This window comes from Typopeltis vanoorti, chromosome 3, assembly GCF_054136105.1.
Source record: "Typopeltis vanoorti isolate ZY-2024b chromosome 3, IOZ_Tvanoo_1.0, whole genome shotgun sequence".
Taxonomy (NCBI): domain Eukaryota; kingdom Metazoa; phylum Arthropoda; class Arachnida; order Uropygi; family Thelyphonidae; genus Typopeltis; species Typopeltis vanoorti.
The window spans coordinates 66,264,840-66,282,176 of NC_143551.1; the positions used below are offsets into that span (position 1 = coordinate 66,264,840).

The 17,337-nt window shown below is 34.6% G+C and overlaps 1 protein-coding gene across 2 annotated transcripts in view; it reads right to left on the minus strand.

The window, feature by feature from the left end:
• Window positions 1-3,345: 3,345 nt before the first annotated feature.
• Window positions 3,346-17,337, minus strand: part of LOC150108226 (ubiquitin carboxyl-terminal hydrolase 2-like) — an 81,582-nt gene continuing 67,590 nt past the window's right edge. For both annotated transcript variants that reach the window (XM_090415677.1, XM_090415678.1), the window contains exons 9-12: window positions 13,096-13,174; window positions 11,054-11,151; window positions 8,886-9,003; window positions 3,346-3,642 (exon numbers count right to left, since the gene is read on the minus strand). In XM_090415677.1, the coding sequence (XP_090271803.1) occupies window positions 11,096-11,151; window positions 13,096-13,174 (135 nt within the window). In that variant the 3' untranslated portion in view covers window positions 3,346-3,642; window positions 8,886-9,003; window positions 11,054-11,095. The remainder of the gene's footprint in view (window positions 3,643-8,885; window positions 9,004-11,053; window positions 11,152-13,095; window positions 13,175-17,337) is intronic.

Below are 17,337 nucleotides of genomic sequence, written 5' to 3' on the forward strand. Positions count from 1 at the left end.
GAACATAATATTCAACACGGACATTATTCCACAAGAACTAAAAACTGTGATAATTAGGCCAATTTACAAACATGGTAAAAGAAATGATACACAGAACTACAGACCAATAGCTAACCTAGCTGTCATTTCAAAAATTCTAGAAAAAATAACACACACCAAACTACATGACTATTTACAGAAGTACAACATTATCTCTCAAAGCCAACGGCTTCCAGAAAGCAAAAAGCACCATAACTTTATTAGAAGACATTGCCGACGCTATAAACAAAGCACTCGATAAAATCAAGTATGCTGTCCTTATACTGCTTGATTTAACCAAAGTTTTTGATACACCTGAACATCAGTAGTATGTCAGTACCGTGACATACTACTGACTAAACTTTACGAAATCGAGGTAAGAGGAACACTGCGCACCTGGTTCATGAACTATCTCTCAAACAGAACACAAGTAACAAAAATAGGCTCATATTACAGCTGGGGGTATACAATTAAAACACGGTGTCCCACAAGGTGCCATGTTATCACCTACTCTATGCAACATATACATATTCAACCAACATGTAGAGTCGGCTTCTTTTGCACCACTGAAGGCGACTCTGCATATTGGTTGTGGTAATGGGGCTTGCATATGTGGTTCTACTATGGAAACCCATGTTGTGAGTCTCGGACGAATCACGCTACATCTTCTACCAAGCAGACGGACAGGTGTGGGTGTGACGGATGCTCAGCGAACGTCTCTTATCAGAGTGCGTAACCCGCACTATTATATTCGGAGGTTGCGGTATAATGGTATATTCTGTTTTTCCTGGTTTGAGCTCGGATCTCTGTTTGTGGCTCCACGAACAATGAACTCTGAGAGGTATCTGAACATTCTGAACAATGCAATGCTTCCTACTTTGTGGCGTTTCTACGGAACTGACCATTGTCTCAATTCAGCGTGATTTGTGGATACGAACGTCACCACACTTGACTGTCTTCCACATTTTTTTCAAGGCATCTGCTGACTTATTCGCTGGGAATTTCGATATACTTTGTACTTTTCGAGAATAGTCTTATTAACTTCTTGAATCCACCATGAAGCAGGATTTTCCTATCCTTTTAAACAACAACTTTACTAAATGCCTGATGGCTGAATCTACACGTTTTCTTCAGACTATGTCACTTAGGCTCCAAGTTTTTGTACAGAATTTCGAATTTGCATTTTTTGCCGAAGAATATTTGGATGTATGAGTTTACTGTTCACCTTCAAAGGTTGATGGACTTTAATTCTTTATTCTTAATTCATAATGCTTTTAAAGAGTTCCTTATATATTTTCAACGTGTATTCCTTTTATAATGCTGAAAACTAAACGATGAACGCTTCCTATTTCAAACACTCTGTATATACTTGTACCCTGAATCACTATCGAAAATATCATAATCAATAATTATGACTTTTTTTCATTTTTTGTTTCTTCCCTCAACGTGAGTTTGTGCATGTCTTTATGTTAAAGCAAGTAAACAAGTTCTTTTACCGCGGATGTCAAAGAACGACAAATCTTTTTCATTTTACTTGTTTCAAAGTTTGCACTTATAATTAGGCTGACCATACGTATCATTTTGAACGGGACAGTACCGTTATTTTCATATTTCCTCTGTCGTCCCGTCGTTTTAATAAAAATGACAATTTTGTCTTTTTTATTAAAAACTATTAAATATACTTTAATATTGGTCAATCATAAATTATTATTCATAACCTATAATCGTATATCAATATCATGCATGCCAATAATTTGTATAACCATGGAGTCGCATTGTTCGATACTAAATATTATCAATATCTGCAGTGATTTCTGTGGCGTTAGTTTTTGTTTTGCGTGTATGCTAACCGGTGGCTTTGTAATTCAATGCCAGTAGTTAAAATTTCATATTTTTTTTTAAAGTTTCATGTCTTGTTTTTTTAAAGCTTTAAGTCTTGTTTATTAAAACTTTAAGTCTATCCTTGCAATGTCAAAAATGCGAAACTGACGATCTGCAGAAAGAATTCACATTTATTAAACTGGACAAGCTGTGTAGTGATAGAGCAAAAGTGGTATGCCAACATTGTAATGTCCATTTTTCCGTTGTTCATGGAGGCAAAAGTGATATCGACCAACATCTATATAGCCAGAAACATAAGGATGCTGAAGAGACTCTGACCTTAGTTAAAAACATCAGCTCGTTTATGGTGAGATGTAATGGTGATAATGAACGCGATAAAATTGCAGCAAGTGAAGTTCTTGTTGCTTATCATACTGTGGGTCACAGCGAAAGTTTTTGCGCAAATGACTGCTTGTCGACATTGATAAATAACATTTATGAACCAGAATTTCTTCAGCACGTACCAAATCAGAAGCAATAATTGCCAACGTTTTATCACCATACATATTGGACGAAGTAATAGAGGATTTGAATAAAATAAAAAGCATTACAGTCAGTTTAGATGCATCAAACAAAAAAGACATCAAACTTTTTTCAATCATTGCGTGGTACTTTTTGCCAAATTGTAGCGCAGAAGACAAATTTATAGACTTTATTTCCTTACCTGGTGAAACATCCGACCTACATTGAGCTATGTTGAATGACATAACTGACAAATTTGCCTTAGAAAACCAAATTGTTGATTTGTGTGCAGATAACACGAACACCAATTTTGGTAGTTGCAAAAGACTTGGCAAAAATAATGTGTGGAACTGAACTGAAGAGGCAGATTATCTTCATACACACAATTGTCTCCAGTGCGCTGTCAACTGTTTTTCATTTAATGTTGAATGTTTTGCAGTGAAATCATACAAATACTTCAATATATACACAGACAGAGTTGAAACATTGAAAAACTTTTGTGACTTTGCAGGAAACAATTACGCTAATTGTTAGAACATGGAAATACAAAATTTTTGTCTTTTGAGGTAGTTGAGAATTTCTATGAAACCAGCTTAGAATATGTCAACAAGTGGAAGTGCAGTTTAGGAAACACTGAGAAGTTCTAGTGGGTGCTACTAGAGAGAGTTGAAATACAGAACAGCCTGAACGAGGAACTCAGCACACGCAGAGAAACGGAAGAAACTCGTGTATTAGATCAGTGGACTCTTATACAATATAATAGAATAAAGAAAACATTCCTGTATCTAATAGATTATCTGACTGCCTCTAATGTATATGGAGGTATTGTTTCTCAGGAAATATGGGTTTTTTTTTCATTGAATAAAGCAGACATAATACACTGACCTTACGGCATCAGTTAACATTTCTGAGTAAATAGTTCAACGAACCGATTTATCTTGTTAATATGACATGTGAATGTATCTTTATAAGAATAATCACAAGGCAGGCAAATAGGATTTTTATTATTTTGTTTACTTTACACTTTTTTTTATTAATGATGAATTTTTAACAGCTTTTTCACATTCTTGTTTTTATGCGATATTTTATTACATTGGAACTTTCTCGTTTTAAATGTTTTTTTCTTCTTTACATCTTCGATTTATGCGATATTTTATTACATTGGAACTTTCTCGTTTTAAATATTTTTTTCTTCTTTACATCTTCGATTTATGCGACTGTTCATAGAACAAAATATATGCTTTGGGTGTTACCAACTCATCGGTATTTATTTTAGAGACCCTGAAAAAATACAAACCAAAAATTGTGGTTATATATATATATATAACTATGTGAAAAGTTTTTTTACCTCTTTTACCTTTTCAAAGTAAAAGCACCTTGTAGCAACTTGTATAGGTAAAGTTGATAAGGCTCTGTATCACTAAAAATCTTGGTATTTCAGGGTCTAGCTTACTCACTGAGGAGACCTCAAAAAAGGTTGAAACCGGTCTGGGTAGTGATCCCCCCCCCACCCATAATGTATAACAGTATACATCTCTTAGTGAGTGTGTTTTACATTATGGGAAATACTAAGAATAGTGATCAGAGCTTTACCCACCTTTACAACGAGTTGCCCTGGTGTTGCACTACCTTTAGACTTGAACTGCGTTCAGGCGCAAACTTAACTGTTTTGCTTACTTGGGAGAAGGAGTATAAAAACCAAGTTTATAAAATTACTTGGTATATGTATATATATATTCATTTTTCTAAATTAACTGACTTAAACCCGAGAATTATTATCTTTCTATATATATATATATATACATATATATTCGAGAATTATAACAAATTGAGATTTATTTGAAAATGCAGCATGTTTCGTCGGGATTGACTTCATCAGGCGTTAAGAACATAGAAAGCTATTAAAAGACACTGAAAAAAACATCGAGACACTCTAAAGCTATACAATTATAAAACTATAATATTCGACTGTAAATTACAGTTATTATGAACTTGAGCTATAGTCCATGTTAAAGTTCTATTGTTGTACACTTGTGTGTGTGGAACCACGAGATCTCCAGTATCTGATAGTAGAGCTGAAAGAGTCAGGCAAATTATAGCTGAGATTATTGTTCATATGAAGAGGGTCCAAGGTGATTTCTTTTGACTCGACAATGCGGCGTTCGTGGTAAATGTGTAGGTTTGAAGTTGTTGTCCAATTTACTTCATGTTGGCAGCTTTCGTTGTTCGTGTTTACTGAAAACAGGACATGGCCTGATAGGGCAGTAGCTCTGGTTCTCTTGTAAACAATGTCTCTCTCTGGTGTTCCTCGAGATGTAGGAGGAGGATAGAGGAGAAGCTTTAGAGACAGCATAGAGACCGGTTGTGTGTAACAGAAGGGGGAGTTGATATATGCCGTAAATCGACTACGAAAGGACCGAGAATTAATAGGCATCGTGAATTACTTCTATGGGAGTTCTGATACTACAATATTTTCCAAGTGGTTTGTGGAAGAATAGTGCAGAACCGAAGTTAATACACAGAAGAAAATAAGGAATTAGTAGATAACTGAAACCTAGTGCATCAAGACGTGTATATTTCTGTGTCCATAATTCAGTTATTATAGTGGAAGATTTCTTTAGAATTGTGTAGCCATAAAATAAAAGTGTACAAGAATTTCAAATGTGCCTTTGCAAATTCGATGTGTAGAAGCAGTAACCTGGTAAGAGTTGTCCTTTCTGTAACCTGTGAAGCTATAACTGTTAACTCCGTCGGATATATTTTAACCTTAGCTGTGGTGTTATGTCAATTAATGGTCGAATGTTAGATATACTGAAGCACTTTCCCCTCGAAATAATAAGTGTCATGTTGTTCTATTAAATGTTAGCTGACTGAGAAAGAATAAAGTGTAGTCTGTCATAAGATTAATTATTGTAACATCTGGAAGGTCGAACTTTTAAGAACTATTTTCAGCTTGATTGACTGAACATTAAGAACCGATAAATGAATGTTTGATAATTTATAGATTGTAATTATTCTGAATACTTTAAACTGAGCTAATATATTTATGATATGATTCATCTAAATGGTTAGAGTGAAATATGTCAGAGAAATACTAATGCTTTGTGAATTAACAATTGTTAATATTAGTCATGATCTTCAAACCTAATTGAGAAGTTATTAACATCTGAATGTGAATTTATGTAATTTTTTAATTGGATAACCTTTTGCAGATGTATATATTGTACTTTTCCACATTAAATCTTTTCTTTTTTTGAGTTAAACTTGGTGTTTGTCTGATTTTCTTTCATGATTATATATATATATATATATATATATATATATATATATATATATATATATATGTAGAAAGTATTTTTACCTTGGGTATAAATGCCAACATTGTAATGTCCATTTTTCCGTTGTTCATGGAGGCAAAAGCGATATCGACCAACATCTATATAGCCAGAAACATAAGGATGCTGAAGAGACTCTGACCTTAGTTAAAAACATCAGCTCGTTTATGGTGAGATGTAATGGTGATAATGAACGCGATAAAATTGCAGCAAGTGAAGTTCTTGTTGCTTATAACCAGGTTTAAATTTGCTTGGTATCTTTAACATATATATATATATATATATTGCATTTTCTCATTCAAAATGACGCAAATTGGTGAACATGACAGCAGTGGAGTTTATAAAGAATCATCGATTTCTTGTGTTTTTCGATATCAGTAGCATACGATACAAATTTAGTAACATAAGTAGGTCAGCTTACTCTTTAGTTTATATTCTAAGAAAAAATATAAAAGTAAATGAATATTTTTATATAGAAATAAGAAGCAGCGTCCAATTGAGCCAACATCATACGATCATCTGTCCATATGCTATATCTGATGGATGTTTTAAATTGTGAACAATGCGACAAAGGAGAAACTTGTTAAACCTAAATTTAATTTTTATATGATATTTTATTACATTGACACTTTCTTATTTTAAATGTTTTTTTGTCCTCCTTACACCTTTTGATTTATGTGACTGTTCATAGAATAAAATGTACGCTTAGAGTGTCTCAAAAGGGAAAGAACTCTCCCTTTTGGACTCTGTTAACACCAGTTTAGATATCTCATTAAGTCCAACAAGATATCCCAATCGACTAAAACCATTATAAGGTACAGCCTACTTTTAGTTCTATCCATTAAGGGCACCACTCCATAATTGCAAAAATGGGATATCTAAATATATGAAAAACTTTTTGAAGATGAAATCATAAGATCAAGATTTGGTCTTAAAGTTAACTGTTTTCCATATAGTGCTTCTACATTTCTTATTTGAAGAATCTTCGGAATATATTCCAATCTTCAACTATGAACGTCTTTATAACGTGAAAATAGTATTCAATTTTGTAAATCTCCTTGTGAGGCATTATTTATTTCCATCTTTTTTTAATGGTGTGTGTGTTGTTGGTCTTTAGGGCTAGTTTGCTTACTGATGTCCTTTCTGTGAACTTGAATAGCACTTTTTATATTTCCTTTATTCTCTGAAAATGGCGGGTCATTAAAACTAAACAAATATTTGCTGAATCTTTTTAATGATATTCGGCATGTATCATTTTGTTCTATTTAGCATGACAGAGCCGTCATTTTCCTTTTTCAAACATGCCTTCTATTTACATGTTTAGAAAAGCTATTAATTTTTAAAGTATCTTGATTAGACATGCGTCATCAATATAACAAAACAATAACTCAGTTTTCTTATGATTGATGACACTGTTATAGTTTCAAGTTTTTACCTAAATAGGTTCGTGATCGCCAATGAAATATTCACACTTGGTTTTCAAAAGGAACTAAATTCCGGCAACTCATTCTTTCTGCTTTCATGAAAAAAAAAAGACGGTTATGATAAAATTATTGTATATTATGATCAAATAAAATAAAATGGATACTTTCGGTAACTCATATGTCTACTTATCAAGCATAAACAACAGCAACTGGAATAGTGGTTTACCTGCGATGCTTCTGTCTAAAGACTTAGATCAGCTTATGATTGAACTTCGTTGGGACTATTAGTTCGGCTGAATTACTAAAATGTGTTTAATCGCCTGTCTTTGTATTCATTGTAACTATAAAAATGTTCGATATCGTTTTCCTTCTTGAAGAAATCGCCTTTGTGAGAGCGCTGAACAGACATGATTTCTACTTTTAATTTAGGACAGTGATTCATGCAATAGTTCATCATAGGCGACGACGATTTCACTCCTGCTACTGCAATATACGGGGCGATTCTACACTCCTGTATGTCATAAACTTTAAAGACTTAGTCGACACCTTAAAAGTAAAGGTCCAAATAAAAATGTGTTCAGAAATCTCATATATCCAAGATTGAGTTCTTCGATGAATTGCGTAATTGTAAATAACCAGAGTCACATGTAAGAAGTGCCTAAAATGATACTTACTATAACAGGTTTTCGTCATGAGCAAATGTAGTTGCTATTTTGTTTCAGTGTTTCTAAAAAATGTTTCTAAACTTTCTATCAGATGATCATCATCACTGATTGGTATTTTGTCAGTAATTTCTATAACAGTGCACGCGGAACCAACAATTTCTCTTTTGTGTGCTTTCCATAGATGAGGCGATGATCACTTGAGATGGTATTTTCAATTATCATAATATCACATGCAGACCAGACCAATCAAAATTCATATGCAACTATTCAGTTAAGATACCAGCAACAATTCTCTATCGATATATGGGCAGGTATCTTTGAAGACAGATTAATAGGAGCGTACATTTTGCCAATCAGGCTTAGAGGGTCTTTGTACAACAACTCAATCTGGTAAGAAGCATCTTCGATGATGTACTCAATGACGTTTCCTAGGCGTGGAAAAGAAATATGGAGCTTATGCACAAAAACTCCAACACACCTCAATCGAGAGGCCGATGATATCCGGATGAAAAATTTCCTGAAAGATAGACTTGTCCAAGTGAACGAATTACATGACCTCCTCGATCACCTGAACTATAATCCTGTATATTTTTATTAGTGGAGCCATTTGAAATTGTTAGTATACTCTACCTCACTGGGGAATGTTAATGAGCTGCAATAAAGTATTGAATAGTAGTGCGTGCAAGAACATATATGCTATACTATCAGACACGAGCCGAAACTTTTTGAATGAGCCAGGCTTTCAATGACGAGATCTTTCATAGGCTGCATGGCTAGCAGTAGAGGTCATTAAGTGATCACTTGTTTTAAGGTATTCGTCCTACAGTGTTTCTATTGATAGTCACCAATGGTTTCATGCCTATGTCCTGACATTTTGCTTTATATCTGCAACTAAAAAAAGCCTGTAATTGCAAACGGAACGTAGAGAACTTAGGAAATACGAAACTAACGAAAAAGGTCATGTTTAACGGGTCCTTTTATGTTAGTTTTTAGGTTAAAAAATATAGTAGTTTGCAATGATCTTGTTAACACTTGAGGAGGTATTAAATAACGGAAAATTAAGTATAAGTGAGAAAAACTATATATATATATATATTCACCTTTCATCGTTAAATTCGTACCATTCCCCGGAATTGCGACAAAAGGCGGTATAATGGCCAGAAACTGCAGAACCTGAATGATTGCACACGCCATACAAATTGTAACTGGTCCAGTGTTCTACAAAAAAACAATAATAAATATAAATAAATAAATAAACGAACTAAAATTTTGTAGAGAAATCCAACTGGTATCTAAAATGAATCTGAGAGTAATTTTCTTTAATGTTTTCACAAATAATATGCGATGCGGCAAGTTTTCCCATGTGATCTTTACATTTTTTAATGCAAATCAACATGACTTGAAGGAATCGATTTTTGATATACTAATTAATTGAAATAATTAGTACCTAAAATAAGGTTTTTATTTTAATAATTTTTTTTTAAATAAAGATTATTTCATAACTTCATGACATTTTGAGAAGAGCGAAAAAACGCAAGCGTTCTTGGTTGCTCTTTGTGCTCTTCTTGGTTCTTCTTCTAAGCATCAACTAAATGAAACAAGCATCAAAGTTTCATTATTTGGCTTCCTCAACACTCACTTTTCCCCTTAAATCGTTGAATTCAGTGGCCTGTCATCACTCAAAGTGGACTTCCAATAAACCTAATCAGTCTCCTATGTTTATAAATTGATTGTATTCTTTTAGTCCATTTAGCTCTCTTGAGAAGAAAAACCTCGTTATTGATCGTATATCATCGTTACTGACTGAGCTACAACCCTGTTATTTTGATTTCCTTTTCTGTATTTCTATGTTGTACTTTAAATTGGCCTGAACACTTCTAAACAGTTTATTAGCGAACTCGCTATTAGGAGGAAGTCACTGCATTTTCAAGTCACTTTCACTGGTTTCCAAAGTCTCAGAACAAACATTTAGCATCACTATATTTCTTCCTCCCCCCAACAAGTTGCTCATTTTCTGAATGATTCATTCTTCCTAGTTCATCATCATCATTTATTTATAATTTTACAATTGTAAATAGAGAAACCAATCAAAACAAATAAGTTGTCTTATTATTAAAAAGTTGTCTTATTAAAAAACTTGCACACTAAGATAGGACTTGGAAGTTGTTATGATGAAGGAAAACCAGGCTTCTCTGTCATATGCTATATGACGGAACTCTGATGCAGAGAGTTGGGGAAAACGAGGAGAATATTGCTTTTCTTTTTCCATCTGTAGAGGCGTAGAGGACCAGAGCATCAAAAGGGTACAGAAGGTGAATGTTTAAGTTGGTGGCCGAGCCATTTTATTTGGACAGTTTCTTTGAACAGTGCTGACTAGAGGATCTTGCTGGATTTCATCTAATATAGCAAAGTTGGGAATGTGGTCTTCCCAGAAGTAATCCAGGATATTTCTTGAGAAGTAGTTCCAAAGCTATTTATAGCATTGGTTGCTACTTTTGTTGAGATGTTTCAGGTCTGGTACAGAAAGATAGACTGGCTGGTGCACTTGTAAAGACGAATCTTCGTCTCCTTTGAGATGAGACTCGATTTCCATGCTTATTAAGACTTCTGTGGAACTGCAGTGCTTTCTGTTTTATTGTTTTAATGTCTGTTGAGGAATCTGAGATTTGTGATCCAAGGTATACAAAGTCCTCTACTTCTTCAAGGTGATCATTTTGATTTATATAGATGTGTCCATCTATGTGACGTTTTATTATTTGGGAGTTTATTTTTAGTCCAAATATTTCTGCGGTTCTCCTAAGGTTTTGGGCATCTGTAATGTTGGAGTCAATGAGGACTATATCATCTACAAAGCTCAGGTCTTCAACGTACATCTGTATATATGGGTCTTTGATAAGGATTCCGGATTATTTCTAGCTACCAAATGATAATTTCTCTACAAATTCAATTGCCTCTTCGACATAATTTTTGTCAAGTTCATTATGTCAGATAAGCTGGTAGACACCAGAAAGAAGGAGAAGAGGTGCGTTCTTAAGTCCTTCAAATCAATCCCCCTTCTTCAGAGAATTGAAGTAATGTCTGTGAGCCTCTTTAGGTATTAGATTATTTTCTTTACCTGGTCTGATATAATTTATCTAACCCTTATATTTCCAACATCTCATGTAGGATTATCAGTAAAATATTCCACGTTTTCTTCAATTAAGTATTTTCCACAACTATGAGAAATTATGTATATACTATTAAAACATGGATCCCATGAGGTACATACCTGAAGAATTATTTGATGCATACTGGGTGAGGTCTAAATCGTTCAGCGGAAAGTCAACAGCGATACCATATTTCCGTGGTGACCTGTCTCCAGAAAATCTTTTCAGATATGTTGCTTATTAAGAAAAAGAAATAAATGGCAAAATCTTGATAATAAAATCGTATTCTAGACCAAATCCTATCCTATGATTTATTAAGCTACAAACACTTGCAGCAAGTATCATCTAAAACTTAATGATTACTTTAAAATGACAACTTTTTTTTAATAATGATTATCAAATATTTAGTACATAATGTTATACTGTATTTTTATTTTTATAATAAATGAAATATCCATGTTAATATGAATTGTACTCATTGTTTTTATTAAATGCAGTATAAACAACATATTTCTGAAAAAAATAATATAATAAAACAAATTTTCTACTTCTTTTACTCCCATAGGGAATAAGCAGAGCTCCTTTAGTCATAACTAACTTTTTGATGATCGGTTAACAGCCGATCTTCACCATTTATCTATCACTGTCAGTAAGCTCATTGATCAATGAATCAAAGCGATCAAGGATAGATTATGGCAGACAAGTGCCACCATCCTGTGGCTCATAACCCTGAGAGGTATATACTTTATTTTAATCGTGGGAGTTCTACGGTCGATTGTTTTTGAGGTGTCGGAAGATAAACAAGAGTTTCCAGGATGAACAATCTCACTTGTCTCTTTCAAAAATAAACAAACTCAGAAACCAGCTGAACTAGCATCGAACCTTTAACGGTCTTTCTTTGGGTGGTCTAGCGCTATGGAAGTAAAAATCATTTTCACGAGGGATAATAATTTTTATATCCTAGTTAAGATATAATGAATTATTAATAAAGGAAGGCATTCGCATTGATACTAGATAAAGATGTTGACGCAGTGGCAATAACAGATCAAATCTCTTGTATGATATTGCACTTTGTACTTACTTTAAAAGGATTTTATAGCTGAAGATTTTAGCTATCCCAAATGTAGTGGGACCATATATTCATGAAAATCTTCAAAACCATGACACTCTTCAACAGTTTGTCCACCTGCCCTTCAATAATGACTTATCTGAATATGTACATTGTCTTCTTACCACTGAATGTAGCATTGCGTAGATGCTATGCAATGAATGTTGCCTTTCGTAATTCATGATTATAGCTTTCATAGTTAGTACAAGTGCTATAGTCTCAGTCTCATAAAATGCATTGATTGATATTACACATACTATAGATTTCTGGGGGACTAAACTATTCTTAAAAGAGCTTAAAATGATGGGTGACTAGGAACAAATTTTGTCCGAGAGAAAAATTTACAAGCTTTGTTTTATAAGAAAAAAAAAGTTAATTCTAAAAAGACTCGGAATTATTTCTTCTCATCCACCTAAAAGATTACAGTTCCTGGTAACTTTTTTCACTTGCTCCTGTTTCTAAGATTCCTTGATGGGACATAAACCACCATGCTCTGAGCATTTACGAGCACAAGATAATTGTCGTTTCTATTTAGTTATTGGTAAAGGGATTTGAATAAAATCTGGTCTGGTTAGGAGAGCAGATTTTACTCAAAGCAAATAATAAATTATAACAACTGCTTTTTGCATCACCAAAGCGTAATTGGAAGAACGAAGGGATATTGCACCTTTTTGAACGAGGAAAAAACCTCAGTTCGATTCTCGTTGTAACAAGATTACTCTTTACATGGACTTTTTTTTTTTTAATTGAAGTGCGTTTGTCGATCTCATTAAGGAAAGTAACAGACTTTTCTTCCTCCTGAAAACTCGGGTTTTTCGAGTTTCCACAAGATAAAAGCAAATCGACCAAGCGATCACACTCAGTTTCAGGCAAAAATACTATTAGTGGGTATATATGTACGATGTGTAGATGGTGGTAGTGTGTAGGTAGACTGAATAGTATAGTATGTGGATTGTGTGGAGTCAAGTGCTCACTGGCGGTAAATCTTGGACTCCTTGGAGGCGTCACATAATAATAATAATTTACACATAAAATTTCGAACAAACAAAAGGATACGAAGAACTAAAATTTTCGGAAATTTATAAATTTCGATTTGTTTTCTGCATCTTCTCTTTGCTTGACACCTACGGCATTCCTGAAAATAAAAATACTGGTAGAAAAAGTCTGAAATGTATCCATTTTCAAAATAAGAAGATAACAAACCAACTGATTCCCACCCCCGTGCCTTTTTTTTTTTTTTTTTTTTTGGTAGATCACAACGAGATCTAGACAAATGCATATATCTGAAATACTTTGCATAACGATATATTTTGATACATGACTAATGATACAGTGTAGAAAATTCTACCTAATCGTTACTAATTTCTCGTGGTTTACATATATTTGATTATCAAAAGTTCTCTTTACACTTGTAAACAATTGCAAAAATAAAATAACCGAAGACATGAAAGAATTCAAATATTACAAAGCGAGGAATTCTCTAAATTTTTTATGCATACAGAATAATTTACATAACTCCAACCAAAGCCAAAAAAGCATGCACATCTGCCATGCTGTCATCAATACAGCATGGCACAGCTACAGTAGATTTGTGGTTTCGAATACAGATTTCTGGTTATTTCGAAACCATTTGAAGACAAACTCATGTGGAAACAGCACCTATATATATATATATATATTCGTATGCAGATTCACTCGGTTTAACAACATGTTTATTAATTTACTTTAAATGACTTAATCACCGAGAATAATAAAGAATAAGGTTTAATGAGGACACTACTAGTTTCGTTGGTAATCCCACTTCTTCAGGTGTCAAAGTACAAAGAATTATACAAAATAATCCGACAGAAACATTGCATATGAACAACAACAGATCTACTAAAAACTGTAGGTACAGTTTAAATTGGAGTCAGCGCTACGGCTCCAGCTGTATGTTTATGCGTGCGTGTGATATCGCGAAAACGCCAGCACTGGACAACAGAGCTATGCGAATCTGGTAAACTGTAGCTAAGTCTACAGTTTATTCACGTGGGTTGAATCGAGGCAGTGGCGGCCGGTGAAAATTTCAAGTGGGGTACTGCATATATATTAAAAAAAAAAAAATTTTTTTTCTTAATCAATAACGAATTTATTAATAAATAAAATATTAATACATATTAAAAATTGCTTTATTAAAAATATTTCATCCTCATCACGAACAAACAACAATAATAAAAGTTCCGTATCAATAGCAATGACAAGCGCAAACGAATATCGGCGTTAGATCGCAGTGCATTTGTTTCGTGTAACGATAATTGAAAAAATATAATTCTTTTCATATTTTCAACAGTGACACTCGTCATAATTCAGCCTTGTATTCTCTTGTACTCTATAATAAATAAATAATTATATGTTATTTTAACAAAATAAAATAAGATTTACAAAAAAATAGTTCACCACGAACACGCACCAATAATAAACGTTTCATATCTCACAGATATAACGCGCACAAGCTTATGATACACTGCCCAAGCGGCAGTGTATCTAATGACGTAACGTGCAATGACAAGCGCAAACGAATATCGGCGTTAGATCGCAGTGCATTTGTTTAGTAATCTGAAGCGTTAATCGAACAATTCCAATTATTAACTATTCAGTCAATGTCAAAACATAAGCTGTAACCTTTAACATGTTAAATTGCATTTATATAATGTTGTAAACATCGTTATTATTTATAAACACAAACAAATTTTTTTTTTTTTTTCATTTTTTCCTTGTGGGTGCTGCAGTGTCGCAGTGCTTATGTACGGGCCGCCACTGAATCGAGGGTAATTTCTTTTGACTCAAGAATACGTCTTTCAAGTTCATCATAGCATTTGTGAATATTAGAAGTTTGAGTCCAACCCAGGAGGTTCTCACTCTTCTTAAGAGCAAATTATCAAAGAAGTTCTTCGCCTTACTTACCCACTGTGTCAACTCAGGCTACTTTAGATTCGAGGACAAGATCTTTAAACAAAACTCGGGACTAGTTATGGGTAGTCCGCTTTCCCCGGTGCTGGCTAATATATTTCTCGAAGAAGACTTGGAAGAAAAAGCGATTTGTTCGGCCACACTAAAACCTAAAATATGGCTCCGTTATATTGATGATGTTTTTCTTATATAGGAGTACGGCCTAGATAACCTCAAAGGTTTTTTGGATCATCTAAATAACTTTCATCACAAGATCAAATTCACCTATGAGCTAGAAGCTAGCAATTGTCTTCCTTTTTTAGACAAAACTTACAAGGTGATCTGATAATATTAAATTTCAATCTTTAGGAAGTCAACACATACAGACAGATGCCTTCATGCATCCTCTCATCACTACCCTCCACAAAAATTTAGCATTATTTCCACCCTTGCACATCGGGCCAGATCCTTATTATCAGACGACGTAGAGCTTCAACATGAACTTAATTTCCTCAAAAGGACCTTTCTTAATAATGGTTTTACTTCAAATAGTATAGAGAAACTTCTTTTTCACCGTCGTCAACAAACTAATGAAGATTCTACTACCCCCAGAGCTTATATTTCCTTGCTTTTCATTAGTTTCCTTTCCCCCAAACCGGCTAAAATTTTTAAAAAGTTCGCATCAAAACATGTTTCTCTACTTTACGTAAACTGTGTTCAATCCTTAGTCAACCTAAAGAAACACCATCTTCAATTCCCAGGAGTATACAAGATTATTGTGTAATTGTGGAAAACCTTACTACGGACAGACTGATAAATCTATCCTTCTCCGTGTTGAAGAGCACAAAAGAGATACATCCTATAACAGAATCCAAGCCAGTGCTCTCGCCAGCCATGTCTTGTTCTCTATAAACTCTGATGAAGGCCGCCAACATCAAATAGACTGGACTCAAACTTCTAATATCCACAAATGTTATGATGAACTTGAAAGACGTATTCTTGAGTCAAAAGAAATTACCCTCGATTCAACCCACGTGAATAACAGCCTTAGCTACAGTTTACCAGATTCGCATAGCTCTGCTGTCCAGTGCTGGCGTTCTCGCGATATCACACACACACATGCATAAACATACAGCAGGAACCGTAGCGCGGACTCCAATTTAAATTTACTACAGTTTTTAGTAGATCTGTTGTTGTTAATATGCAATGTTTCTGTCGGATTATTTTGTATAATTCTTTGTACTTTGACACCTGACACACACACACACACACACACACACACACACACACACACACACACACACACACACATATATATATATTATTATTATTGTTATTATTGTTCCGGGCAACTCCAAGGAGTCGACAGACTCATCGAGGGAGGCCCTAACATCATGTCAAGAACAACTATTCGACATTCACACAGTATCTATCATACCTTGCCTTGAACTCATTCACGGTCGTAGCACCCACAACAGACTCTGGAAGTTTATTCCACTCATTCACCACTCTCCAAGTAAAAAACCTAGTTCTAACTCCCTTGTCAACCACGCTCTTGCCCAGCTTCCATGCATGGCCCCTAGTCCTCCCACCACCAGTCATATTTTCAAAAATATCTTCTGGATCAATCTTATAGAAACCCTTCAGTAATTTGAATGTCTCAATCATATCACCCCTCCTTCGCCTATCGTCCAATCTCTGCAACCCACAAAGCTTCAACCTGTTCTCATAAGGTTCATTCCACAGACCTTCTATCATCTTGGTCACTCGTCTCTGGATCCTCTCCACTTCCTTCCCATCACGAAGAAACCCTGGTGCCTATAATTGGGCACAGTAGTCCAGATGGGGTCTTATCAAGGCTCGATACAGAAGAACAATAACTTGTTTGTCTCTGCATGTTAAAGTATTTTTCAGAAGCCAAGTGATTTGATGAGCTGATTGAGTCACTTTTCCAATGTACCCCCTAAACTTCAATTCCCTATCCACCAACACTCCCAAATCCCTGGCCTCATCAATCTCCTGGAGTATGGTTTCACCAATGCAATATACTGCTGTTATTCTTTTCACCCCAAAGTGCATAACCTTACACTTTGCCACATTAAATTGACATCCATTTTTCCTAGCCCAGTCCTCCAAACTATCCAAATCATCCTGTAAAATTTTGACATCCTGTGCACTCACAATTGCTCTACCCAACTTTGCATCATCAGCAAACAAGTGAACATTTCCTCTCAAATCCTTTCCTATATCATTGATGAACAAATTGAAAAGCAGTGGTCCAAGAACAGAGCCCTGCGGAACACCACTAGTCACAAGCCGTCTTTTAGACTCCACTCCTGCATAAACCACCCTCTGGTATCTCTCCTTCAA